A 24,446-nucleotide genomic window follows, 5' to 3' on the forward strand; every position below is an offset into this window, starting at 1 on the left:
ACTCACGCGTGATCAGGATTTAGGATAATCTCTCTAAATGTTGCAGTGCGGCGTTACTAGGTGGTAGGAGTCAAACGTATTCCTGAGCTGCTGCTCCCACCGCCCAGCTTTTCAGATTACTGTGCATAGGGAGAAAGATGTCAATAGTGGGCGGCTGGGCAGGGGGAGCAGCAGCTCATAGAAACGCCGGACTCCTTCCTCCCAGCGCTCACATTGTGCTGCAACATTCAAAATGTAAGTTATGTCTGATAGTTTAGTGATTTAGGAGACAGACGCCTGAAGTCAGCGTGTCCCTCATTACTCTATGCTGCTTTCCGAGAGGGTAGCAAAGTCACTGACAGGTTCCCTTTAAGAGGAAACCATGAGCAGGTTCTTTGGAATCCTAGTTAGATGTACAACGCACTCAATAATTCGTCCCATTGTTGCAGATACCTTGTATTATAGGCTTCTTTATTGACCAGGCTCCGTTTGTGACCGGACAATTCCTCCCTAATTTAATCTGTGTATATGACTTGGATGAACTTCTCATTCCCATGTGTTCAATATGATATTACTTGAATAAAACTGCGCCCAACTACAGAAAAAAAAAAATGGAACAAATCTGTGTTCATGAACTTGGCATCCAACATCCAAAGAAGACAAAGTCTGAAAACCAGTAACTCTTAAAACAATTTATTGCACAACTAATAGTTACAAATAAAAACCCAAGGTAAAATTCACAAGTAAATTGTACAATAATAAACAATGTATACAATATCCAAAAGGCATGGCTTAATACCACATAAATACAGGCCAGAAAAAGCCTTTACATTTCCTATGCCATAAAGACTAGTATGAAGAAGCTTTAAAAAGGAGAAATCCAATTCAGGCTCATCGGGTAAGCTGGTCAGAATAATTGGTTTCCCTATCAATAACCAAGGCAACCCCACATCTAAAAAAATAAATTCAATATTTAGACATGTACGACGCATCGTTTGGCACAAGAGGTAACAATGCAAGTGGTTATAGTAGAAAAATGCTCTTCCATTAAAAATACACACTGGAAATGGGGGGGGGGGGGGGAAGAAAGTGCTAATAATACTGAAGAGTTCCTTAGGACCAAAGAAACTGGCAAGCAATGTTTACTGGTGGCATTCCAAAGCATATGACATTAGAATGCAAAGGAAAGAGAATGAGCTCTAATAATTTTTCACAGTGGTTATAAAAGTGTCGCGTACCTTTTATGCATAAACTATGACCTCAGAATAGGAAACTAAAGTGGATAAAATCATCTCGCGGAACTGCTTAATCTACTCAAAGGCATACAGAGGAAGACACGGAAGAGGTCTTGTTGGATGTTAAGAAAAAGGTGGTTCTAATGGCTTTTACTATTGGGGTATGTTCACACAACCTCTTTTCAGACGTAATGGAGGCGGTTTACGCCTGAAAAGACAGCTCCAATACGTCGGCAAACATCTGCCCATTGCTTGCAAAGGGTCTTACGATGTTCTGTGCAGACGAGCTGTCATTTTACGCGTCGCTGTCAAAATATGGCACGTAAAATGACGGCTCGTCAAAAGAAGTGCAGGACACTTCTTGGGACGTTTTTTGAGCCGTTTTCTCATAGACTACTGAAAACAGCTCTAAAAACGGCCGTAAAAAACTCAGCGAAAAATTCCCTTGAAAACAGCTCTGTATTTTCAGACGTATTTTGTTAATCGTGTGAACATACCCTTAAAGTCTTCCTATCGTAGCAATTATGGGGGAAAAAAATAAATAAATCTCTGCATGTATTAAGCATTCAATCTGTAGGCTGGAGCCGCCAGCCACGTATCTCCCCACACACTATTCAGATAACACGCATGATAATGGAGCAGTGGAGGTCGATCGCTGTTGGACAATTGGCTAACTGATATCTGTAGCTGGTTTGATTACAAAAAAAAAAGTGAAAAATCTTTAGCTGGATCCACATCTCAATTGTGGTAACATCTCTTTTAGTCTATAGAGCAGCTGGACGAGTTCACACGTATTCTAGCAGCATTTTACACTTTATTTTTTTTGGGGGGGGGGGGGGGGGTTGGAGAATACATCCTAGAGAGGGAAGAAAAACAATCAATAATACTAATAAACCCAAGATATTGTTCCTTAAACACATGGAAACCCAGTTTTCCCATAAGGTATTATTTTAGACTGCCTAATGAATATATCGGAGGCATACTGCTTAGCAACAGCAGATTCCCCCCACACAAGGGACTGATCCAACTTGGTCACTCACATGAAGAACAGCTCCCAGTAGCTCTGGATCGTGGATTGACAGGTAAGTTCTATTTTATTGGAACATGGCGCAGCTGGGGACTTTTTCCTTGGAAGCGTTTTTATTTAAAGTTTATGTTCAGCTTTGAAAGCCATTTTACGTTTTCTATATAGAAAAGAATCCAAAGAACTGCAATGACAATTCTTCTGACACAATGTCTATACAGAGCTTTCTCCAGTGATATACATTCTGAAAAGTGTCACTGTACTGCAATCTGATGTAGGCAAAACAAACTCTCCCACCAACATTAAAAGGAGCTCAGCTAAACTGTTGGGGTGTAGCTAGTGACTGTTTCCAATAACTAGCAGAATTATGAATGCAGCTCTGGAATATAAGGGTATGTTCCCACACTATCTGCTGTGGATTTTCTGCAACAGAAAATCTGCAGCAGAATGTGGGAAAAAACCCATGCAGATAAATCGGTCACAGAAATCCGCAGTAAATAGTGCGTTTTGGTTATGTATATTGCTGCGGAAACGCTGCAGTTCTAACTGCAGATTTAGTGTTAAACAGCGATCATAGCAAAGTATATGTTGCAAAATTGATGCTTTCCATTAATGTCTATTGACCAAACATGCAGCATAAATTGACATACTGTGGAAATGAAAGTCTGCACAATATTTCTGCGTTGTGTCCCACCACATAGCCTGTCTGCGACTTGCTAAATCTCATTCGCTTTACTGGTACTGTAAATGCTGCGGAATTTATACACAGAATTTCATGGCAATTCTGAAGCCTTTACGCTACATGGGAACCCGGCCTAATACAGAATGTAACTCAATGCATCGTACTTATTCTAACATATTTACAAATGTGCTCATTTAGATGTAAATTAAATCTATATTAGACAGTTAGGCAGGATTAACACGGGACGAAAAATCCAGAGGATTACAGTCCCAGCCATGTGGATTAGTATTGGACAAATCATATCCACTTACTGCAGAACATTATCTGGAGGAAGATCAGAGCATGTTTATTCTGTTCTGGATGGTCTCTGCAGATTTCACCCTTTTCAATGTAGTCGTGTAAAATCTGTAGAAATGTCCGCACATAACGTGCGGATATTGCTGCGTACCCTGCAAAAAAAAAAAAAATCTGCAGCATTTCCGTGCCGTGTAGAAATAGTCACTGTCAGCAAACTTATGTTTCATCACACACAATAGATGTTTAATCAATCCAACCTAATTAGTAACACTTTTAAAGAGTAGCTAAACGTCTGACATGCCATAGTGACATGTCAGAAGTTTGGATTGGTGGGGGTCCGAGCACTGAGACCCCCACCAATCGCTAGAACGAAGCAGCTGAAGCCCTCGTGTGAGCGCTGAGCCACTTCGTGTCTGTTTGGCTTTTTCCGGAGATAAATGTATCTGAGTACGGGCTCATAGACTTTCTATTGAGTCTGTACACCGATACATTTATTTCCGTAAAAAGCCGAACACCAAATGAGCGCCCACACGAGAGCTCCAGCTGTTTCGTTCTAGCGATTGGTGGGGGTCTCAGTGCTCAGACCCCCACCAATCCAAACTTCTGACACTATGGCAGAAGTTTGTCAAACGTTTAGCTACACTTTAAGATACCTCCACACTGCCATACCGGACTGCCAGTGATCATTTGCCATTTTTTCAACATACAATAAATGATTAAAATCAAGTCCTTTACAGAAAAGTTTGATGTAGAATAACAGAATATATAATCTACTAGTGGCATGGAAAGGGCAACACTGTGGACCTGATCATTTAATAAATTAACTGTTATGATCAGAAATGGGACATATTTGCAATGCACAAGAATAGATGCTGCTTGTGATTTATACACTGAATTTTAGATCTGGCTACTGCTGTATGTGACCCCCATATGGAGCTGTAATAGGTATCCCATTCAAGTGCATAGGTCCCCTACTTTGCCTCTAATTTCAGGTTTTTTTTCTGTTAGATTCTGTAAACATCCAATAAAACAAAACCACGAGGTGCTTTATCGCATACCATATATACAGAGGTGCTCATCACAAAGAATAGCAGACACCACTTAAATCATATAAATTAACAAGAGCGCTAGTCAACGTGTATACTAGAATCAGTATGGACTAACACGTGGTTTTCTTTTTATGTCAGATTGCACCTCTCTGGCAATATTGGTGTCTTTATTAGATCAAAAAACAGACCGGATAAAAAATTAAAACTGTATAAAATATGTACTGGACCCAAATCCTAACCCAGGTTAGGCTATAGGACAAACCCCACATGGAAAATAGAATACCAGACCATAGGCTATTTTGCCAGAGAGGTGCAGTCTGACATACGTGTTTTTCATTAGTATGTACGGAGGTACTCTGCCTTATAAGCAATAGCTCTGTACATATGGCGCCCAACTGAGCCTGTACAGCAGCACGTGGAGGCTTGTGTGGCTTTGAGCGCCCATTCATATGGTAGACTTTATAAGTGAAGATTATTCTCAGAGATCAACTCCAAGGGGTGTCTGGTAGCTGCTGCTAGACCCACAACAAAGATGTTAATAGGCATGATCAATTTAATATATATTCAGAGAGTCTATTCATATAACTTATATGTACATCAAATATGGATTATTAGCAAATTGGGATTACACCAATAGTATAGTTACAATTGTGGAAGATTCAGCCTTTTCAACTCTTGTCTAACTTCCTATAAGTTTAGCACATACAAGTTACTACTTTGTCAAAATCCTAACAAATTCTTTTGGTACAAAGTCTACGATTCCACAATTAAAGGGCCCACCAACAGCAGAAAACGGTCATGTTTCGATTGTGACCAATGGTAAAATGCCAGACCCTGGGATGAGGAGAGTCATTACCTGGATTTTAGATCTGGTCATTGTGGAGATCAATGAATGTCCATTTAAAATGCCTTGGCTGCTCTTCTGCAGCCACAAAATTAACGGTTGCGGAGAAGAAACCTTGCTATCTTCTATGGCATTCCTGCAAATCTCCATAGACAAAGTGGATTGCCTCTTATTTCTAATGTGCGTGTGGTATCTCTAAAGTTGTTGGTGTTTTTTAAATAACCGAGTCAGAACCCCACTTTTCACAGCACTCATAAGGCCTCACATACATTACTTTTATTTTCTAGCACCATTTATATGCATCATCAATGCCATTTTAAAGATGTTCTTTTAAAATAGTCCCAAAACGCAAGTTTCTTATTCCTGTATTCTTGTAACATTGAACATCGAGTCATCATACAAGAGGTCTATAAGAAAAAGGTCATCTACTGCCTGCAGTACAAACGTAGTAATAGTGGGGCAGGGGAATATTGCATCATCTTGTTGGATGGATCTCAAAACTTATACCTATGCTTTAACAATTCCATCATCCACCTGCGCAAGTCCTGAATAAAATGCAGCTTCTTAATACAGTACGTCAAGGATGACGTGGGATTTAGGTACCAAGATTCCATACCACAATATGAAAGTTAATATAAAGTACATTATCACTATATAATACAGATGCTCAGTCCTTAATTCGGTAAGTTCACAATAATGGCCACGGATCTGAATGTGTAACCTTATGAGAGAGTCATTGTAGTCAGTACAGGCACTTCTATTTAAAGAGGACCTGTCACCTTTACTGACAGGTTTGTTTTTAGAAAATACTTCCATTCCCCATGAAATAACAATTGTGGAGCATCTTTTCTTAGAACTCTATGTTGTGCGTTAATTTATTCATTTATTTCCAGGAGGAATAATAGACCACAGGGGATTAGCATCTTGTCAAATGGGTTCGTCCCGTCACATGGTCACTGGTAGCATTGATTGACAGTATCAAAGTGTGTAGGGACAACCCACATTGACAAAGGGAATAGTAGCAACCAGTTGTCAGTTTATTCATACATTTCCAGTAGGGATAACAGGGGAACAGCACAATTCAGATTTCCAAGAGTAGATTCCATAATTGCTTGTATTTACTAAAGCAGACATATCAGAACGACGGACAGGTCCTCTTTAAGAGGGCTTGTGACACTAATCCAAGTTCTACGGTACTACTCCTATATTAAATATCAGTGAAAAAAAAATAATCTAAAAAATGTGGTAACGAGTAAAGGAGTAGAAATTATATCCTGCGCGCTTCATGAAGATTATAGTAATCAAAACTCATGACAGCTGGACCAGCAACTGCACAGACCAGCATTACTGGAATCTTTCAGAAGCCAAAATGTTAAATCAGGATCATAAAATGGATATTTAAGTGAAGAGTCCAAATCATAAAGCCAGGATCACAAAGTAGAGTTCCAGCAATATTCTGTATGACATGAAAAAGGAGCCATCATTTTGTCAGCGATAGAAAAACACAGAATTATGTCCTCTGAATAATGGAGGATGGAGTACAATGCTTTTTGAATTGTCAGAAAATCCAGTTGACGTATAAGGCAAAAGGTTAAATGAAGATAGTCCAGAGAAACACTTAGAAGTAAAACATGCAAATAGTAATACTGACAGTCTTACGATGAACCTGCCTAAATATCAAATAAAACCTTTAAAGAAAAAAAGATCAAAGTTCCACTTCAGGTAAAACAAAAAGGTGACCACCATTTGTTAGTTTGTATTTTCTTTGGTTGTGATGGTGACCAATTGTTTAGCCGCCTTGGCGATGTCGTAGGCGCACTGAATGACTTGCTGTGTCACCAGCTGAATGTCGGAGCTTGGACTGGACTCTATCGGCAGGGCCTTTTTGCACTCTGTTTGCAGCCGATAAGCAGAGGACGTAAGAAGTCGTAGCGATGTTCTCACCATGTCGGATTTGGGTTTCTAATAAGACAGAAGGGGGCACAAAATGGTCAGACACAAATCTATTTTTCCAGGAATCTCATTAGCGGTCTGGTATAAACGCTACGTTTGCAGATGAAATGTTCTAACTCCTCAGTGACAAAAATTTATGTTTTGTGTGCAATTGCAGGAAAAACTCTCAGTGCTGGGCCTGAGGGGTGGTGGAGCATGACACGGGGATTCAGAGAACAGCAAGGAGAAAATCCCCGTGTTATGCACCACCCCAGAGGCCCTGCACCAGGTAGAACAGTGTTTTTGCCAGAGTGACCCTTTAGGCTGGATTCACACGAGCATGTTCGGTCCGTAAAGGACGGAACGTATTTCGTCTGCAAGTCCCAGACCGAACACACTGCAGGGAGCCGGGCTCCTAGCATCATAGTTATGTACGACGCTAGGAGTCCCTGCCTCGCTGCAGGACAACTGTCCCGTACTGTAATCATGTTTTCAGTATGGGACAGTAGTTCCATGGAGAGGCAGGGACTCCTAGCGTCGTACATAACTATGATGCTAGGAGCCCGGCTCCCTGCACGGTGTTCGGTCCGGGACTTGCGGCCGAAATACGTTCTGTCCTTTACGGACCGAACATGCTCGTGTGAATCCAGCCTTAGATTGCATGATGGAACAGAACCCTAAGGGTATGTTTATACGCTTAGCAAAAAACATCTGAAAATACGGAGCTGTTTTCAAGGGAAAAACAGCCTCCGATTTTCAGCAGTTTTTTGCAGTGTTTTTTAGGGCAGTTTTTGGAGCTGTTTTTCTATGGAGTCAAAACTGCTCCAAAAATGGCTCAAGAAGTGACATGAACTTTTTTACAAGGCGTTTTTTTATGCAGCCGTTTTAAAAAAACGGCTGCGTAGAAAACGCCCTGTTGGAACGGAACACCGTTTTTCCCATTGAAATCAATGGGCAGATGTTTGGAGGCGTTCAGCACCCACATTTTTAGCAGTTTTTCAGGGCGTTTACAGCCCGAAAACCGGCTGAAAATAGGCCGTGTGAACATACCCTTAATCTGGAGAAAACAAGTACTGGGCAGATATATCCCTCATCGGGGAGGTGTCTGATGTCTATGTGCAGCAGATGTGACATCCATAGTCTATGCAGACCCTCTAAGACCAACCAAAGTGTCCAACAGAATTATTTCTCAGAATCCTAGGTGGTTCAGGATTTTGCCGTACAAAAATCATGTCTGGATGCAAAGGAGTGGACACGGACAGACAATGTATTATGTATCATTTATGATAATATCTTAAAGAGACGGTCACCAGTTTATAACTGCCCTATCTTCTACCTAATCTAATAGGCGCTTTAAAAATAAGTAAGGTGTTTTTTTTAAAGTTTATTTTTGACAAAGCTGTGAGCATTTGTAGTGTTATGCAAATTTGTTAATGTCCAAGTGGGCGCTTTTTTTTTTACACTTGACCAAGTGGGCGTAGTAAGGAGAAGCGTATGACGCTGACCAGAGTAAAAAAAACAAAAAAAAAAAACGCCCACTTGGGCATTAAGAGCAAATTTGCATAACACTTAAAATGCTCATAACTTTGTCAAAAATAAAACGTAAAAAAAAATAAAAATACAAACACATTACTTATCTACATTAAAGCGCCTATGAGATTAGGTAGGAGATAGGGCAGTTATAAAGTGGTGACAGAGCCTCTCTAATATGTAGCTGCCTCTTTAAGGGCAGGATAGAATTGCAGGAGCTGCATCTTGACGTAATTTTTCATGAGTAAAGTGCATAGGGGTATTTTTAGATATAGCAGCTCTACTGACCAATTCATGTGACTCCGTGAAGGAGCAGGATACAGAAGCATTGCATCCTGTGCATTCATTAAGCGCGGTTAAAGCGACAGAACATGAACAAATACGATTCTTTTCTGGTCTTTGATCAGTGACCAGACCAGAAGCTGGAAGAATGTGAATACGCACTGTTTTCTGCAGGAACACGTCACATGTATATGCTATGTGGAGCAATACATTCTTTTTGCATATACAATTATATAGGCACAGAGAGTACTGCCTCCCTGTCTCTCCCGGTGTGAACAGTCACTCATCCACACTATACTTATCAATGGAAGCAGAAACTTCCTGCTAGGAATATGGTTGCTGGGCTCAGAAACGTAAAGATGAATTGCACATGAATATTTAGCTGGCTGAAGTATGAGACGGAGACAGAAATGGTTAACTAAAAGCTTCTCCATCTTTGGGCAGCCAGCAACCGGTTACAATTTGTATTCATTGGAATGGTATAGAAGTATTGTTGGATTCAGACTTCACTTTCAGGGTGGTAAGTTCTGTAATTCATGGCATCACTCCCCTGGTGGGCTGCATTTGGTTTGATATCAGAGAATTGCTTATGTTATTGTGAAGCCACGAGGACTGCAGGGTATATACTGGCAGCTCGAGGATGATTCTAGAAGGGTATATGAACTTTCAGGAGTAAACCGGGGATTTAGCATGGTCAAGATCACCAAGTCCAGCCTTAGACCTGAGATTACAAGTGCACAGCAACAAGCTTACCTTTGGGAAAAGGGCTGCCATTTCTGTCACTGCAACGTGTATTCTTTCTGAACAGGGTATATAGCTGTAAAAACAATCAACGAAATCTATGAAAATCAGCGCTCATTCATGCGGTAGATAGTAGAGGTATAATAAGATCGCGGATATCTGCGAAGCATGGCCATTTTTTTACTTAATTGTAATATAGGAAATCATACACTTTTCTAATATACACGTATTAGAAGTTCTGCTCACATACATTTCTTATAGTGCATGAGGCCCCTGTCACAAAAGAATGGTATAGCCCACAGATTAATCCTATGTAATGTATCCACAGGCTACCAGCATAGGACTAAATATGGCGCCAGTCATGTGACCCCCACATACACGATGTGTTGAGGCAACGTAGGAGGACACATCCACGGGCTAAGTGAATAGGAGTAATGGTGGAATAACGATGACCAACTGCTTCACTGCCTGTATTCACGGTCTCTAGATGGTCTAGAAAATAACTGCCCGTCTCTAAATGATGTTGTTAATAAAGTTACATTTAAAAAAAACAAAAAACGCAACACCACAGAGGAGACTGAGGAGCAGCTCTTACATTCTTCTCACTGATAGTGACACATGATGAGATGTTGCTGGAGGTAGAAATACTTTATAGGGCTCTGTTCACATCTGCGTTGGGGTCCCGTTCCGACGTTCCATCTGAGCTTTCAGTCAGAACGGGACCCTGAACAGACTCAAACTGACACAGACGGAAACCAGAGGTTTCCGTTTCCATCACCATTGATTTCAATGGTGATAGACAATGGTGATAAACGGGTTTCCGTTGGTCTCTGTTGTGCACCAGACCAGTCGTTTTTTCCGGAAGCAATACATGTATATTAGAAATCTGTATGATTTCCTATTCTATAAATTAATTAATAGAAAAAATAAAAAATGTGGACAACCCCTTTAACATATTGCAACCACACTACAGTGCCTTGGCGACAGCATCCAATGTCCAAGCCACACGAGGGCTGATGGCCATCACAACAGCAATTTTGCTCTGTATACGAAGTGAATACAGGCACTGTAAAAGGTCACCTAGGTTCTGTAGATGGGAACATAAATTGGATTTTCCCATATCGGTCCTATTATAGAAGTTCTAATGACCTATGGTTTCCAATAGAAGACATGAGAACTAGATTTACTTAGGATGTTACTTTCTTTCATCCGTAAAAGAAGAGCTCGGACTAGATACATGTTTTGTTATAATCATTTGTGGAAGGCCTTTTAGCAGAGTCGCACCTGGGCAACAAATCACAACATTCACCAGGAAGATTCCAGTATTTGTTGGCAACTATGACATTGAATATTGGGATTTCTTATCATATTCGATAACCTATGTACTTCAAACGTCACACACAAAGGGTGCACTAAATAAAAACATAATGCATTAGATGCAAACACCTCAAACACGTATACACAGCATTAATAGCACAACACCAGCAGAGCCGCACTCCAGGGATAGGACATCTGTCAAACACCAGGATTATTAGTAAAGAAGGACAACAATACGTGTGTGAATAACAAACACTCATGTTATGGTGCGGAGGTTGCATTTTTTTTCTCTGCTCCTAAATGACGTCATGTTCTTATGAGGGCCCGTTTACATCAGCGTTCGGTTCCATCAGGGGAAACCATCAACAGAAAGGCAAACAGAAACCACAGCTTTCCGTTAGCATTACCATTGATCTCAATGGTAACGCTTCCATTGCTAATGGTTTAGTTTGTCTCCGTTCCGTAAGGTTTCCGTTTTTTTGGGCAGAATCAATAGCGCAGTCGACAAAACCGCTTCAGATATCACCCTCGTAAGCCTAGTATCTCTATCCCCCCAAGTCATAATTACTGAGCCCCCCGATTACTTGGGAGGGTCCTCAGGCTCCGTTATGGAAATAAATGATATCACTGATCACCATTGTAAGGTCCCAGCCAAACAACCACTGCCATAGAATAGCAGCAAACAGCAGTGATGTGTGCGTGTAAATTAAAAGGGGGAATCGTGGAGTAACACCCCCTACAAAAGCCATCCCGAGTTCCATATATTGTAATACAGCTTACAAGAATGGACATGACTATACCTCTGGTACCCGCATGTAATGGCAAAAGCTTTACAATTAGTATGTAGTGTTTTACACTCTAAACAATGCATGATGGGAAAACTTCCTCTAACTACTATCTATAGCTCATAATGCAGCAAAACAATGGCGGATAGGTAAAGCCTGCAATTAGTAACCATGGCGAGTAGTACGACGCACCAGTCATAGGCATGCAATGAGTATTCATTAGAACATGACCAGAGGTAGAAGAAAAAACAGGGCAGTGTGAAGAGCAAGACGAAAGCCTGCCATCACATTAAATAGAAAAAGAACGAATGTCGTTACATTTCCATGGAAAAGGGTATGACATATTGGCATTATGGTAATTCGTTTACTTCCACCAATGGGCATGACAGCTTGCAGCAAAGAGAGACAGGCAAAAACAAAAGAAAAAATCGAGAGGTCACTGTGCCTGGGAAACAGGGACAGAGGCCGGAGTACCAGGAGGTAGAGTCTGGCGGCTGGAGGGTCAGTGGCTGCAGTGGGGCTTTCTCTGCCCAAGGAACCAATGTGCTAAAACAACCGAGGCTGTGCCTCAGCCTACGCACACTTTCACGTTCAAAGGGCCTGCGTCAGAATAAGCGAAGGACATGACAGAAAAACAATACAGAAACTATTTAGTGAATAGGTGAAGACTCTTAAAAGGAATAAAATATATAGGATGAGGAGGTAGTACTAGAAGAAAGCAAAACAGCTATAACAACAACCTGGCTCCGAAATGAACCTGGCTAACCCTAAAAAAACATATTCACTGTTCGATATAAAATTATTATTACAGGTTAAATGGCATTCTAGACATTTGGTCTATAATGTGTTTTTTTTATCATTTTGCCACATTAAAATAGGGGACATAACTTTGTCATAGCCATCGGATTGATCAGCCATGTTTGCCAGTAAGCTGCTTCTAGTTATCGTGGCATACAAGGAGCTAATAAAATATTGCATTCCTCCTTAGGCAGTAACAGCAATACACCAGCTGTCAGAGGGTAAAATAATAGAAGAAAAAACAGCAAACGTTAATTATTACTCGTATCCATTAACGTGGATGTCGAATGATGCTAAAGTGTGCACCAACTTGATCCATTGTGGCAAATCGGGTCCAGTCACCACCACAATTACAATAGGGAAAAGTTCAGATTATACCCTGAAATGCTGGATGCGCAAATAAAGCAGACCACTTCTGTCATACAAACCATGTAAAGTCGGGTTCAGCCGCTTTTACATGACTACACCAAAAGTGCACTGTGTGAACCTGGCTTAAAGGAAAACTGCAAAAAAAAATAAAAAAAAATTCGGTTTCCAATGCAATTACTATCAATCTTCTTTAACCCACCCAAAATTTTACTCATCGGGACATGGTTTCTCTCGGGCAGCTATACGGACTGTGCAGAACTAACAGGGAATGGTGTGATGCCTCCATTTTAGTGAAATCTGGAAGGTTTGCAGTGGTCATCCCCTTATGAATAAAACACGTGGGGCTGCAAGTGATGCAATTATTATTAAACCTTTTCAATTTGGTAAATTTTGCGGTGTCTCTCTGCTTGCTGTATTGTAATGAATGAATGTTGACAGTAAAGTCTGGAATTTAAGAAACCGTACAGCACGAGGGAGCTCATGATTCAACAATCATGGGTATTAATACTGCATGTAATATCAAATAGGCAGATTCAAACCACTTGTCCCCTATGCACGGTTGAGAAATGAAATCACAAGAAAAAAAAATACTTTCTATACACTATTTCAGATGTTACTGGGACAGGACTAGACAAAATTGTGTCACCAGGGAGACTAGTGGCTGCGATAACCTGGTTTTGTTCTCTTGTGATCAAAGGCTGAAAAAAAGAACAGTGACTGACATACGACTGTTTGATGCTTCTGTATCTGTCTCTGTGGCTTCTTCCATTGGTCTCTGCTAACATACAGTATCTGGCAATAGGCTGCTTGATTGTAGCTTTCTGCCGGCAGAGGGCACATTGCAGGAGCACCAGAATACGGGTCTACATGTGGGAGGCGCGAAAATCCTTGTTGTGACTACTAGGAGGAAGTTATTGCTGTGACTACAAAGTGGTGTCAAAGTCCTGCTCAGACTACTGGGAGGGGGCAGAGTCCTGTTCCAACTACTGGGAGGTAGGAGCTTGGGGAAGTTCTGCTGTGAGGACTGGAGAAGTAGGAGGTCTGCTCTGATGACTGAGGAAGTAGGGGGCAGAGTGGGGGACAGCTATAACCACCAAGGGGATTTTTTTTTCTCACTACAGGAGGGCTTGGAGTCAAAATCTTAAGTGATGTGTAAGACCAGGATTCCATTTTTCTGTACGTGCATCGACCACCCTACAGTAGGTCATTAGCTAGCTTGGGAAAAGATTTGTCCAGACCTGGTATAGGAAGCCTCAAATACACTATAATAGAGATATCAGTTTTCCTTTACTTTTCTAAAATAAAAGACAGCCACATTTGCCTGCCGCAGCGCAAAATCTAACCATTTGAAAAATCTTTTGCACATCCTTTTTTTACTATGACCATTGACTATTAACGGGTAAACACTGGTCAGAGATATTTGCTCATCCCATTACTTACTACAGAGGGCCAACAAGCTCTCGAAGACGTAACGGGGTATTACCATCTAAGACATCTATGGCATATCCATAGGATATGCCATAAATGTCTGATAGATGTGGGTCCCACCTTTGGGATCACTAGAACAATGTGAGGTGGCCACCGCATCCAGGCAGAGAATGAATTAAGAGGCAGCCAGAAAAATGGAAACAGCCGAGCTAGCTGCGCTACACGGTTTCCAGAACTCCCGTTCACTTCTATAGGCGTAATGGGACCCCTGTTCTAGAGATAGGTGCGGGTGCAAGAGGCGGAACCTGCATCTACTAGATATCATGTGGATATGCCATAAATGTCTTCGATGGTAATTCAAATGAATAGGAGCAGAGATGCAGTACTGCAGCATGGCCGCTATAAAGCTGTCAGAGCCATCTGCTTCCGGCACGGACCACTGCATAACTTACGGCAGCCAGACCAGCTGATCGACGCGGCATCTGGGTGTCGGACCCCCACCGATCATATACTGATGACCTATCCCGTGGATAGGTTATCAGTATGAAAAATAGCCCCATGACCAGATTAGAAGTGCCCTACCTCCTACATAATCTGATCAGCGCTGTGTATGACGCTGACCAATCAGCGTCATGCACTTCTCATTGTTCTAGTGTGATTGTGCAGTGAAAGAAGCTGGGCTGGACCAATGAGAAGTGTATGACGCCGATTGGTCACTGATTGGTCAGCCTCATACACTCCTCTGTACAACGCCCAGTTGGTCAAAAGTAAAAACAAGCCCAGTTGGTCATTAAGAAACTAATTAGCATAAAGCTAAAATTGCTCCTAACTTGCTCAGAAATGATCGTTTTTCAAAATAAAAACCACTGTTATCTACATTACAGCGCCGATCAGATTATGTAGGAGATAGGGCATTTATAATCTGGTGACAGAGCCTCTTTAAGCATATCAAGACATTTTGGACAGTTGTATGCTTAAGCATTAAGATTTCCCTTTACTGGAACTAAGGGGTCTAGGCTAACTCCTAAAAAAAACAACCCCACAACATTATCCCTCCTCCACCAAACTTCACCGTTGACACAATGCAGTCAGGCATTCGCTAAATCCAGATTCGTCCATCAAACTGTCTGATAGAGAAGTGTGATTTATCAGGCTTCCACTGCTCCAGAGTCCAGTGGCAGTGTGCTTTACACCACTCTAGCAGATGCCTGGCATTGTGCTTGATGATGTAAGGCTTGCATGAAACTGCTCGGCCATGGAAACCCAAGCAAATCAAGCCCCTAGCGCACAGTTTTTGTGCAGATGTTAATGCCACAGGAGGTTTTGTACTCTGCAGTTTTTAGTCAGAGCATTGGCAACGGTTATACATTATGCGCCTCAGCAATCAGCAACCCCGCTCTGTAACTTTACATGGTCTGCCAATTCGTAGCCAAATTGCTTTGGTTCCTAAACCCTTCAACTCTGCAATAACACCACTCACAGTTGATTGTGGATCATGAATGACTAATCAAACTGAACTTACCTATCATGTTTGTTTTCTTGTGCTGCCCTTAGCAGCTCTTGGATGTTTTTGGTGATCTGTTCAGTCTTACGAATTACATCCTCGGTGGTGGGCAGAGTGGAGCTTACAACTAAATCAGAGTCATCCATTTCAGGAATGGCGCCTTCTCCATGCCAGGCCATGCTTCTCTGTCTCCCCTTCCTACTTGAACTGTATAGACAGAGGCGGCTTAGAAAAGTTATTACTGTAGAAGTATGAAATTTCATTATATTATGTTCCGATACATTTTAAAGTACTAACTTAGGTGTACCTTACCGACATAGAAATCAGTTTAGATCAAAGGGAGCGAAAATTCAGGCTAGATTCATGTTCTAAATGTAGAAAGCTTATTTCGGACTACAATGGTTTTTAAATTACATTACTCATTTCCTGTGCACACAGGCTAAGCCACACAAGTGATGTACTGACTGTATATGAAATCTGCAAACTTGTGTAATGTATTTGCTGCTGCTACACGGGGAAAAAAAAAAGAACTTATTTGTAGATACATTTTCTTAAAGGTGTTTTCCAGCAGTCCAAAAAAATTCTAAATTAATTTTATTACATAAAATTACAGTCCTTACTAACTTAGGGCCTGTTCACATCAGCGTTGGCTTTCCGTTCCTGGGTTCCGTCTGAGGTTTCCGTCAGGTAAACCCCGCAATAGAAAGTCAAACTGAAACCACAGCTTCCGTTTCCGTCACCATTGATATCAATGGTGACGGAAACCTTGCTAATGGTTTCCGTTTTAACGACGGAATCTTATAGCGGAGTCGACTGCGCTACAGATTCCGTCGGAAAAACGGAAACCTGCCGGAACAGTGACAAACGGAAACCATTAGCAGTGTTTCAGTCACCATTGATATCAATGGTGACGCAAACTAAAGCTGTGGTTTCCGTTTGACTTTCCGTTGCGGGGTTCACCCGACGGAAACCTCAGACGGAACCCCGGAACGGAAAGCGAACGGTGATGCGAACAGGCCCTTAGTTGTATTGTGAAACATGCGTGGATCCACTGTTCCACTGCTCAGTTACATGGTACAGGAAGTTGTGAAGTTTCTTCTTCGGCTGTGGAGTATCGACACAGCACCACGTAACAGAGGGCTGCTTCTCCCTCCTGTTTGTGTGGGCGCATCACCGATCACGTGACCGCAACGGGCTTGAACAGAGTAAGATTGCCAGCCCCTTGCGGTCACGGAATTGATGACATGCCAACACGAACAGAAGGGGGAGGCAAGGGGTTGGCTTCATGCAAGTTAAAGAACAGAGTGCTAGTGCCATCCCCTTGCGGTCACTTGGGTGAAAGATGTGCAGAGTGGAAAGCAGAGGATGGCGGGATATGTAGTTTCAGAGCGTGCCAAAACTGCAAGTCCCGCCTCAGAGCCGAAAGTCAAAGAGTGTTTGCAGCGATATTGGGAGTTGGTAAGTACAGCAAAAAGAAACCTTTTGCAGTACGAATTACTAGTGTGCATGTTGGAAAGTGCATAAAAGTACTTTGGTTATTTTTTTATTATTATTATTCTGGACCACTAGATAACCCCTTGTTTAAGTGATTTTTGTATTGCTTTAGTTTTTAAGACCTGCTTTCTGTGACATGCCTGCTTTCGAGGATGCAAGTTCAGAGCACAGTGGGTGTTCCCTGTGAAGCATGCTCATTATCCCCACATATCTAAATAGTGTAGCCTACAGGGGTCAACAATCTTTTGTATGGTGTGTGGAAAGATAAAAAGATCACAGCTAAAGTTCTTAGCGAGCCTTGCAAACATGATCGTTTTATAAGTGCTAAACACAGGCTTTGCAGGGAGGGGAAAGGCTGCACGCAGGAGAAAGCAGCTACTGAACACCAGCTTGGGGTGGAGGACAGGTAGTGCACACAGGAGAGAGAGAGCTGCCAGAGATTTCCTTACCCAGAAGCTTGATTTCCATGGTAACTTTTTGTGCACGTGAAGCGCATCTTTTTTAGATTTACGTGTGATTTCAATGGCATATTGAAATCAAATGGAACTTACACTGGGTGAGAGCAGTGCTGCATTGTGTGCTTGCCAAGCACACAACACAGCGCCGCCTAGTGTTAAGAAGCAGTGCTGCTCTGTTCCCATGTGATCAGCGCCACCAAGCACATAATGTAGCACTGCTCTTTCCCTGTGTTCCGTGCCGCCAAGCAAACAATGGCGGTGAACATCGGGAAAGGGAAGGGTGCCAGTAAACTATGCCCCACATGCCAGCTGTTGCCCGGGTGCCACATGTCGACCCCTGGTGTAGCCAGTAAGCCTGTGTCACCCCTCCTCTCTCACATGGATATGGCTGTGCGAATATTAAGCTAGGAAGTATTTCTCAGGGATTTAAAACGTGTGAATTATACTAACCTGATCTGATCACAGGTGCCCTATAGTGCTCAAGAGTAGGTTGGAAAGAAGCAGGAGGGCTTAGTACATGACTGCAGCGTCAGACTACATACAGGGCAAGGCCCTATGCACACGACAGTATTTTCATCTATCCCGAAATACTGTCCGTAAATACGGATCAGAAGGCATCCGTATTTCATCTGTATATACGGAAGGGTGTCCGTAAATACAGTCCGTATTGCATCGGTATTCCATCCGTACATACGGATCAGTACAAAAAGAGGGAGGTTGCAAATGATGTCATCAAGATGTTGCCTAGCAATGCTCCAGTAAATACAGACGGTGTTCGGATGCACATCAGTAGCGGTCCGTATTTACGGAAGCTCCCATAGACTTCTGTGGGAGAGTCCTTGCCGTAATTACTGACAAAAATAAGACAGGTCCTATGATTTTTTTTCAGCACGGACACCAATCAGTAAAAATACTGAAAGGTGTCCGTGGCCAATAGAAATGAACGGGTCCATAATTCGTCTTTTTCATCCGTAATTACGGACAGTAAATACTGCCCGTCGTGTGCATGGGGCCTTTGCGTGTGGCCTGTAACGGTTGAGCAGTAGCTGTATGAAGCTGGTGCACATATGTCTGCATAGGAGCTGTATACACAAAACAGTAGGAGATGGTTAACCAAACCTCCATAAAGGGTTATTTCAATCTTATAAAGTGATGGCATATCACCAAGTTAAAAGTTTTCCCTGCACAGCAGTGCTCCCAGCTGTGCAGAGAACTGCAGCTGGCCCCACATCACTTGAATTGGGCCATACTGCAGCTCCCTGCACAGCAGGTGGCCGGGTGTGCCGTTGTGCAGGGAAAAACCAGTGAAGAGCACGCAGCGCTAAATCAGTGCTGCAGCCCCTTCATTCTCAAGATGGGCGAGGTCCCAGAAGTCAGACCCCTACCAATCATATAGGATATGCCATCACTTTATAAGACGGAAATTCGCTTTTAATTCTTTTACTTTCGTTAGGGGAAAAAAAATTGCCAGCAAAGTTGCTTATTACAGTTAAAATATTTTATTAATAAATTTTGGCCTTACCTTGTTTCCTCCAGCTCTGCATCATGAAGCGTATTATCATAGTCGCTTTCTGGTACACTGGTCTGCTTTTCTACTTTTGACCCCTAGAGTGAGCGAGCAGATACTGGTCTTTACATATTTATAGATTTAGGGCAGTCTGTAGGTGCTACTTCATAGACAGTACACAGACTTAATGACCGTATGCATTCCGCAGTAGGATTTACTGTGATTGGATCCCTCCAAGCTTCGCAGATACCTCACGATTGTAAACAGAGCCACGTGAATACATTTTTATTATACTCCCATAACCTTTCATATACATATTTGTGCGGGTAGGGGTAATCTTTACGCAAACTATGAAAACATTTAACACCAGTGTGTGAGTCTGTTGGTTTTGTGTGTTTAAAACACCTATAGTAAAAGCTCCCACCATGTCATTACACTTAAGCGTTCAGGAAGTTGAGGTCTGTGCCTATAGAAATGAAATGAGGGAGCAATGCGCTTACTGGTGCATTTATTTGCAGCTCTGCAGAAATGCTATTTTGTTATTTAAGGAAGGAAATTCACTGATAAATTCAAACAAGCCGTTTTAGGCCTCATTCATACATTGCAGATTTGGTAAGTATTTTTAATCCACTTTTAGCTTCCATATACGGATGCAAAATACTGACCAAATCTGCAATGTGTATATGAGGCCTTACAGTGCGAGGAGCCTACAAACATTAGCATGGGGCTCTACTTTTAGGAGTCCTGTGAGAATTATGCCGTGTCGTCCGGTTTCAGCAAATTAATGTTGTTTTTTTGTATAATTGAAAGTTATACAATTTTCCAATATAGTTTCTGTATTAATTTTTCATGGTTTTTAAGATCTCTGCTTGCTATCATTCAGTAGGAACCTTCACGGTTTACTTCCAGTGGATACAATTCTGTCCATGGTCATGTGACGTCACACAGAGCGGTGTCTTGTAAGGATCCCAGCATCTGATACACATACCACACCTGTGTGTCCATCACATGACCATGGACAGAATCTTATCACCTAGAAGTAAACCATGACTGTTCCTACTGAAGGAAAGTAAGCAGAGATCTTGAAAACCATGACGGATTAATACAGAAAGAATAATGGAAAATTGCATAACTTTAAATATGCAAAAAATAACATTAACTTGCCAAAACCGGACCACCCCTTTAATAATGCCAGTCAAACATTGATCTATTGGGTAGAGTATTTCTTAAACATTCCAGTATTACCATAAATCTAGAATAGTAGCAGAATCTTGAATTGGAGTACTTTTTTGTCGAGATACCATACTCACCTGGTTTCCCGTAGCGACGTGTCCCTGTATAGTCCCAATCACAGTCTGCAGCAGTCACATGGGACAAAACTACGTAAAATCAGGTGGCCACTAGGGACACGTCGCAGGAGCAGTCACATTGCACATAACGTAATCTCAGGACGACGGCAGGGACAATTTGCTACGGGAGACCAGCGGAGGGGAGTATGGCATCTTTTTATTTTAGGGGTGGAATCACAAGTTCCCCGATTGCCCTGTTTGACTCATGCCTTCTAGGACTGTATCCAAGTTGAATACAGTCCTAGAAGACATCAGAAAGACAAAGAGGGGGCAATCGAGGCATTTGTGATTTATCACCCATAGATTCCCAAGTTAAAATAAAAAAAACAACGTATACAGTGAGGTATACTTTTTTTGCGGGCTCTCTCAGGATAGAATAGCCTATACTATTCCATCCTTAAAAAAAAAAAGCAGGAGCCCAGCTGTAATTGACAGCCGGAATCAAATAAAATGCTCAGTGGTTAACCCCTGTTACTGTATTACTACTAAGTATTCCAAAACCTTAAACTGCAATGATTTGACCACTTGCATAAAGTCTCCTAGCATTAATATACTGGGTGCTATACTTCTATCCCTTGAAACCGACTGTTTAGTTTGTCAGATGACCATCTACTGCAAAGTTCTTGTGTAACCCACATTGATAATGTTAAAACTGTATGATGGGTGTGACCACCAGTTTACTTTCTTTGATGGGAACTTCAAAGCTGAATGAAACACTAACACATATAGGCCACAGACATAAGATTAACGTTGCCAGACACTAGCAATTTATACAGGTTTGTCCGACATGAATTGCTAACACCCTTTCGTTGATCTGTTAATCTTAACCTTTATTCAACTATTAATTTAACCTTGAAGGAACATTGTGCAAAATGGATACATTTTACTCATACCTGGTGCAGGGTCTGAGGGTAGTCAATGACATAGGGATTCTTGCTTTAGGGCTCTTTGAATCCCTAGATCATGCACATCCCGATGCACTAGGACAGTGTTTCCCAAACAGAGGGTGGTGACCCGCCGGGGGGTTGCGTTAAGACCTCCAGAGGGTCGCGAGCCACTCACGGATGTGCCGGTTTCAACTGTATCTGCGTCCTCAGGACGCAGATACAGTTGATTTCAATGCTGGAGCTAGGAGCGGACGGCGCAATGTAGTGATGTCATTGCGCCGGTCTGCGCTGAGCCACACTGCACGGACTGGAGAAGAAGGAACTCCTCCACCCGTAGCGGGAACGGGCATAGAAGCTGTGTGGATGCAGCTATGGGGCATTATACTGCGTGGGGGCAGTTGTGGGGCATTATACAGCGTGGGGGCAGCTGTGGGTGGCTTTATACTGTGTGGAGGGCAGGTATGGTGGTGGTTATGGGGATATTTTACTTTGTGGGGGCAGCTATAGGAGCATTATACTGTGTGGGCGCAAGCTTTACGGGCATTATACTGTGTAGGGAGGCATTATACGAAGAGGGGTCAGCTATAGGGGCACTATACAGTGTGTGGGCAGCTATAGGGGCAGTACTGTGTGCGAGCAGCTATAGGGGCATTATACTGTGTGTGGGCCTCTAAGAGGTCATTATACTGTGTGGGGGGCCCACTCCGATGTGTTTCACCCTCTGTGCTAAAGTCCTAGCTACGTCTCAGATGGACGGGTCAGGTCTCATGACCCACCATCAGCAGCCATAGTCGGGCCTCAGCGACAAACAGCAATAGGCTACCTTGAGCCTGCCACATACCCCTCCCACAATTATCATTGTTTTCGATGTTGCAGGGACTTAGTTTTTGAATGGAGCCAAGTACTGGCATCTAGCTACGAATGATGTTGACGTACATCAAATTGCCGCCAAGTACGATAGTGGGGGATCCCAAACAAAAGTCTAGGTCAAAAGTGGGTTCCTGCCTCAGAAAGTTTGCGAACCACTGCACTTGGCATAACGGTGTATAAGTTTTGCTGGGACGGTTAGTACAGATGGCAGACTGCCTTCTGATCGAACATTATAAAAAGAACATGTTTTAATACCTACCTCCAGTGTGGTTAAAAAAACAACAAAAAAACATGTATCTGATTAAATATTTGTAGTAGTACCCGAAACGCATAGACTTTTACCCAATGAGATGATTAGTTGATAATGGTCTGAAATCTGTGTGTGTAAAGCCACTTCCGTATTGCAGTATTTTGCACCAATATTTGTAAGCCAAAATTAAGAATGGAAAATAAAGAGTATAATGAAAGATTTTTCACCTCTTCTGTATTTTGAGACCTGCTACCTGGCTTTGGCTTACAAAGACTGAAGCAATATACGGACATAAAATACTTCCTGTGTGAAAGAGACCTAAAGCCGGGCTTCGTACACACAGAAAATGTTGAATTGTAGCAATAATGAGAGAAACAATTGTTATTATTACGGTCAAACAATTATAGGATGTATATGTATGTGAAAGAGGGTGTTATTTTGTTATTATTATAACTATCTTTCCTCTTTGTTGAAAACAAAGTTGTATATAAAAGAAGAGCTCCTGCCAATGTCCTGATAATTATTGGAACCTTTATCCCAGCTTTAGTCCCGGTCAAAGCCTGTATGGAGAACATGGAGTCTTTATACTACAGAGAATAGGTACTACGTGTGCCGCGTGATGCTTTCATAATTCCCCGTATTAAGGAGAATATCTCCGTAATCCGACATTTAATGGATTAGGCTGAAATTTTGTTTTACGTTTGATCCATACAGAATTTGACAGAAACAACTATGAGTGCCTCTGTATAAAATTGATGTCTAAGGGTGCCTTATTATGCTCATTACAACTCGGAGGTTGTATGAAATGGTAATATGGCAGGGTGCATGAGGCCTTACACAACTGTGTTTTAAAGCTTGGTTGACTTAATTTACATTGCTCTGAAAGAGGAAAGTGATATGTTAATTTTTCATTTATACATTTTCAGGAGGAAGAACAGAGGAATGGCATAATGCAGCGTTCTAATAAGAGATTCTCCAGAATTGTGATTTTATGAGAAATGAACATAAACATGTCAGGAGAGCAGACAGTTCCTCTTTAACATTGATGGCCAATCCTATGATGGCCTATCCTTAGAATACACCAATGTTTGATTGGTGGGGGGGGCGGCCTTCGAGACCCCCACCAATCAGCACAGTGAAGGGTCACTTGAATGAGATGAGCCGCTGTTTGACCCTTCACTGTGCCGATCAGCAGGTTCCCGGAAGTCGGCCTAAAGATACGTTATCAATGTTAAAATACCTTAGAAAACCTTAAGAGTTACAATTTCAGAAATAATGACAAGCAGTCTAAGAAAATTATCTCACGAGATGTGGGAGAGATCAATTCCTACCTTCTATTAAAAAGAAAAAACCTGCAATTGAAAATTGTGATTAAAACCTATGAACGAGGCCTAAGAGCCACAAATACAATTAGAAATATCAGACAGTGTATTTGTCAAATCTTGCAAGTGAGAGAGTGGATATAAGACCTTCTGGTGTGAAGATTAATTATATCGTGCCGGTAGCATTAAATGGTCGTGAACTGTACATGGGTAGAGGTGAATGAAGTTATATGAGGCATCGTTGCTTCATGCAGAGAAAGGACTGTTAGCAAAAAATGAGAGAGATGTGGGGCTCTCATGGAGAAAGTAAGGTCTCCATTGAGCAGAGCTAACTTAGAAGGTACTTAACCCTTCGTGTGCTTTCATCTCTTGACCAGGAAAGCATGGAGGGGAAGGAAGGCAGGGATGAAGAGGAGGTCACATATGCACTCCTCCCGATCTGAAGGGAAAAAGAAAAAAAAAACACTCGAGATCCCCGAAAATAAAAAATACACTTGTATGGAGGGTAAACTT

The 24,446-nt window shown here is 42.0% G+C and overlaps 1 protein-coding gene across 2 annotated transcripts in view; it reads right to left on the reverse strand.

The window, feature by feature from the left end:
• Positions 1 to 3,808: 3,808 nt before the first annotated feature.
• Positions 3,809 to 24,446, reverse strand: part of GIT2 (GIT ArfGAP 2) — a 117,699-nt gene continuing 97,061 nt past the window's right edge. The window contains exons 16-20 of one of the 2 annotated variants that reach the window (XM_075830672.1): positions 24,283 to 24,372; positions 19,271 to 19,353; positions 15,815 to 16,003; positions 9,608 to 9,671; positions 3,809 to 7,072 (exon numbers count right to left, since the gene is read on the reverse strand). In XM_075830672.1, the coding sequence (XP_075686787.1) occupies positions 6,860 to 7,072; positions 9,608 to 9,671; positions 15,815 to 16,003; positions 19,271 to 19,353; positions 24,283 to 24,372 (639 nt within the window). In that variant the 3' untranslated portion in view covers positions 3,809 to 6,859. The remainder of the gene's footprint in view (positions 7,073 to 9,607; positions 9,672 to 15,814; positions 16,004 to 19,270; positions 19,354 to 24,282; positions 24,373 to 24,446) is intronic. The other variant, XM_075830682.1, reaches the window with a different exon arrangement.

This window comes from Rhinoderma darwinii, chromosome 1 (genome assembly GCF_050947455.1).
Source record: "Rhinoderma darwinii isolate aRhiDar2 chromosome 1, aRhiDar2.hap1, whole genome shotgun sequence".
Classification (NCBI taxonomy): Eukaryota; Metazoa; Chordata; class Amphibia; order Anura; family Rhinodermatidae; genus Rhinoderma; species Rhinoderma darwinii.